This window comes from Hevea brasiliensis, chromosome 14 (genome assembly GCF_030052815.1).
Source record: "Hevea brasiliensis isolate MT/VB/25A 57/8 chromosome 14, ASM3005281v1, whole genome shotgun sequence".
Taxonomy (NCBI): Eukaryota; Viridiplantae; Streptophyta; class Magnoliopsida; order Malpighiales; family Euphorbiaceae; genus Hevea; species Hevea brasiliensis.
Window position 1 is genome coordinate 23,377,849 of NC_079506.1, and position 4,504 is coordinate 23,382,352.

Sequence of the window (4,504 nt, forward strand, 5' to 3'; positions counted from 1 at the left end):
TAATTTGAGATAATAATTAGGTTGAGTGTAATCATTATTTACAAACTGTGCAATTCTTACTACTATGGTTTTTCTTTTCTTTAAGAAATTCATTCTCTTAGTATTAATAACAAATTCTCCTATTTTGAATCACTAATACTAAACAAAATACCAAAAAACAATTACTCATTTTGTGATAAAAATGATAAAATACTAAAAAGTGAATGAAAGTAAAATCAACATAAAAGGCAGCAATATGATATTTTATTTGGCAGCAATAAGAAAAAAAAAAGAACCAAAAAGAAAACATTGAAATTAAGAAAATAAAATTTGGACCGCACCCGAAGGCTGCCTACGTACCTCCTAAGGAGGAGGATCAGGTCCACGTAGTTCTCAAGTTAATCTCTATTTAAGAACTGAGTACAAAGTACATAGATACTATGCTACTTGTAGAACTCTTCCATGTGATTCAGCCAACTTCCAAACATTAAGCAATCCTGTTCCATCACCAGTGAAAAAAAGACCACCAGGACCTGTCTCGATCGTTTTTACTTCTCCCTTCGAAAAAATCCTGCCCCTCTCGTTGAATCTGAAAAAGAAAATGATAATTTTTGTAAGTTAATGCCGAAACTAAAAGATTTGTTAACCACAAGTAGATTACTATTGGTTATTTAGTGTACTTACGATGGTAGATCATATAGGTAAATAGAGTTGTCGTTGCAAGAGCAAAATAAAACCGGTTTGTCTTCTACATCATGCATCCCGAACAAAGCAATAGCACCCTATTACATACAATTTTGTCGTCCATCAGTCAAGTCGTTGCACAGTTAAAAAAATTCTCATCCAACAAAAGCATAAATAAAAACTATGAAACACATTCCATAAGACCATCTATAAGGTAATAACATATGTTTGGTTCAAAGAAATCCAACCCCAAGTTCCGAGAAACAAAAAGTTCATACTTCAAAACGCACAACAACATGCACTTGAAAATTGGAGATTATTCAACTTACATGCTCCTTCTCATGTGTATAGATCACCTCTATGTTGCCCTCTTTTGTAGAGGCCCAGACTTTTATTGTCCGGTCTAATGAACAAGACAACAAATACTCATCCCAGCATATAAGGGACATCACAGCATCGACATGACCATTCAGCGTGTGAATACACTGTAAAGTATCGAGTTCCCACGCCTGGGCAAAAAAAAAAAAAGAGTATGAGAGGGGACACATAAAAACAAAAATATCCTTCTCATGCAAAAGAAGAATTAAAAAGGGAAAATAATAATAATAATAATAATAATAATAATAATAATAATAATAATAATAATAATAATAATAAAATCCTATGAACTATTTAGATATTAGATATGGGAAGAGAACATGAAGAATAACCACTATAAGAAATAAAATTGCTTCCAAATATCGCTAGGATGCACTATTAATATACAAATTCAATTAAAAACGAAAAAAAAAATTATGGCGCCTCAGAACTTCTGTGAATTGAACACCGACAAGATACGTATGTGGGCTTCAAAAGTTTAAATAATACAATTCACTGCCTTAATACAAGTGCTAGAGAGTGTTTAATCCCATGTTTAGCAAGGTGTAGGGCTAAACCACTGCACCAAATGTGTCTCCCCCCCCCCCCCCCCTCTTTCTTCTGTTCAACCAAAAATAAAAAAAGAATATAGAAATTGGTGTAAAATACCAGTATCAAAGCTAAACAGTAAGGTTACAAAAATTACCCTTATTGTACTGTCCATGGAACCAGAGTAAAGCCAATCCCTTCCAATAGTTAAGCATATCACAGCACCAGTATGGCCTTTCAAAGATGTGGCATGTTCAAAAGGATTTGGGTTTTCTGTACTCCCTTTCCATGCCAAAATGGAACCATCCTACAAACCCAAAAAAGAAAAGGATCGGAATACTTCATTTTTTAAGATCAAATGTGCAGTATAACAATTAAACACGAACATTCCAACAAATGGTGCCCTACATCAGTGCCTTACAATTAAATTTAAGAAGGGCAAATAATAACGTTGCACCAAAAAATAATGCATCAACTCTAAACTTCCACATCATGCAACAATTATTAGAAGAAAAAGAAAGAACCTTCTTGTTCCACCATTACCTGTGCCCCCGCAAAAAGCGTATCAGAAGAAACAGTCATAGCATAAACTTGCCCAACTGGTCCATTAAGATTATAGTCAGCAGCTGTCTCGATGTTCCACGCCTGCAAAATCACATACAAAACCACCCTAGCTCAAAAGCTGAAACTAACCCAGCTCAATAAAGCACTCCAAGCAAGATATGATCTAACCTTAACAACATTTGGCAAGCCTACAAATATCCATGGGCCTTCACTGATTAAAGACCCAATTTCATCACCAAGATTTATCACCCTTGTGGACTGACCAGTATGACAATCCCAAACATGTACTGTTCCATCACTGCTTCCTGAATAAAGCTTATCAGATCCTGAAGGAAGTGCCACCCCACAGACAGCCTAGCATAAGAAAACTCATCAATGAAATTCATCCAATCATACATAGGTTTACACGTTAAGCAATTGTGCACATAATTTTGTCTACATGTAAAAGTAAACACACAATAGATCCTGCATCAAAAACAGAAAAGGAAGAAGAAGAAGAAGTTCAACAAAATGATTACCTGAGTGTGTCCCTTGAGGTTTGCCAGCAGTGAAAACCAATCCCCACGAAACCATGAATGCAAGAACTGGCACCCATCACCTTTAATACAACTGCCTGACATCCAGTAATCACACGCCTTATTTGAGCTCTTGTTAACGGTTTTATCTTCAGAAGCATCAGAGCACTTGCTGGACGCTCCTATCTCCTCCATATTTCCCGAATCTGTGCTGGTGCAGGAAATGGAGCTCTCCTCAATACTTTTATATTCAGACACACCACCTCCAGTAGCTGAAGCCAAAGAATTACTAGGATTGGGGCGCTTCCTAGGCAGATGCTTATCATCATGATTGGAACTCTTCTGAACAGTTTTAGCTTCAGATCCTGCCATTGAATTGCCTAGGCCGTAGCTAGACCTCCTCATCGACTGTCCCTCCAGTAAAACATTGGATTCCTTAGAGGTTCTGCGGTAAACATTAGGAGGTAGTGATTCTCTGTGCATGAACCTACACGGGTTTCTATTACACTTTCCCCGCATCCAGAAGCGACAAACAATGTTGCTATGCGCAGCTCCTCCTCCAAGTCGTCTATGAACGGCCTCAGCTCCCATGCTAAAAGGACAAAACACGATAGCAGAATGAACAAGTTGAACCATACAATCTTTGGCGATTCAGTTTTCTCTGACGCGATCAAAACTAAAACCCTAATCGGAGTCAGAGAAAGCATAGCAAAAGATCCCAATATAAAGCTGTTCATCTCTTATTTGCAAATGCTTACGCTTCAGAAATAAACTGATTCCCCACAATAAACCTTAATAAAAATGGTAAAGAAAGATCCAGCCAGATAAACCATATAATATCCACACACTGATAAGGCAACCAAATCCTCATATCTCTACACTGTCAAAATCCACCAATTGTAGTCTGTAACTAGTTATAATCTAGAATCTTGAAATCCAATCGCCGATCCTCCAGCAAAAGCAAACGAAAATAAAAGAAAGTCTAAGAATGAAACCCTAAATATCCACCAAAGACAAGCAAATAAACTGGATTTGATCATCATCGCAACAGATTCCTCGGCGATCATAGCTTCTTGGTGATCCATAAAAGGATGATGATGATAAAGAAACCCTAAAATGATTGTGATGAACAGATTGCAAACCTTATTATGTAAAAGAACACAGAAGATCGATCAAGCTTCCGAAGTATTCTTGTTGATCGATCGGGAGATCACAAAAGAGAGACCACGACGCGACGGTGAACAGGTAAAACGAAAGATGCGTAGGTATTACGTTTGGAAAAAGCGGGACAATTTTGCGTTTGAGTTTATTTATAATGGACCTCCGCCTAATTCTAATCCAGTTGATTAGGGATTTTTTTATTCAAAGATATCCCTTCTTCAACAATTATCTTCAGAATTAATCCTTATCTTATAGATAATATATAAAAAAAATAATCCTCATTTTGCAATTAAAAATCAAAGTAAAAATAAAACATTAAATAATTACAAAAATTAAATTTAAATGATTTTATATGTAATTTATTTATAAATTTTTAAAATATACTCATTTTTTTATTATTAATTTATAGAGATTTTATCTTCCAAACTCTAATTGGTTATAAGCTAAAAAATTAAAAAAATAAATTAATAAAATTAAAAATATCTTATTTTATCAATAATTATCTTTAGCAAATATGAGAAGATCCTCATCTTATAAATAAAAAAAATAAAAATAAGAGTAAAAATAAAGTAATTAATTTAAATAATTATAAAAAATACTAAAGCTAAATGATTGCTTCTAATTTTTTAAAATTTCTTATTACCGTAGTTAAAATTAAAAGCATTGTTTGGATTAGAGATTTGAGATAATTAATA

At 34.6% G+C, this 4,504-nt stretch overlaps 1 protein-coding gene across 3 annotated transcripts; it reads right to left on the minus strand.

The window, feature by feature from the left end:
- Window positions 1–200: 200 nt before the first annotated feature.
- Window positions 201–3,974, minus strand: LOC110636567 (zinc finger CCCH domain-containing protein 48-like). 3 transcript variants are annotated; one of them, XM_058135209.1, is made up of 8 exons: window positions 3,791–3,974; window positions 2,652–3,240; window positions 2,302–2,487; window positions 2,113–2,214; window positions 1,727–1,876; window positions 993–1,172; window positions 664–761; window positions 201–568 (listed from the first exon to the last, which is right to left on the minus strand). In XM_058135209.1, exons 2-8 carry the CDS (start codon window positions 3,237–3,239, stop codon window positions 418–420), a joined length of 1,455 nt encoding a protein of 484 aa, XP_057991192.1. In that variant the 5' UTR covers window position 3,240; window positions 3,791–3,974; the 3' UTR covers window positions 201–417. The 3 variants fall into 3 exon arrangements, with proteins under 3 accessions (XP_057991192.1, XP_057991191.1, XP_057991193.1); XM_058135208.1 differs by lacking the exon at window positions 3,791–3,974 and having other exon boundaries at window positions 2,652–3,778; XM_058135210.1 differs by lacking the exons at window positions 993–1,172; window positions 3,791–3,974 and having other exon boundaries at window positions 2,652–3,782.
- Window positions 3,975–4,504: the final 530 nt, after the last annotated feature.

Coding starts and splice junctions, on each gene's coding strand:
- LOC110636567 (XM_058135208.1), bottom strand. CDS start 3,284: ATGGTTCAACTTGTTCATTCTGCTATCGTGTTTTGTCCTTTTAGCATG. Junction 2,488..2,651: donor ACCTCAAGGGACACACTCAG/GTAATCATTTTG, acceptor TTCTTATGCTAG/GCTGTCTGTGGGGTGGCACT. Junction 569..663: donor TACCTATATGATCTACCATC/GTAAGTACACTA, acceptor TTTCTTTTTCAG/ATTCAACGAGAGGGGCAGGA.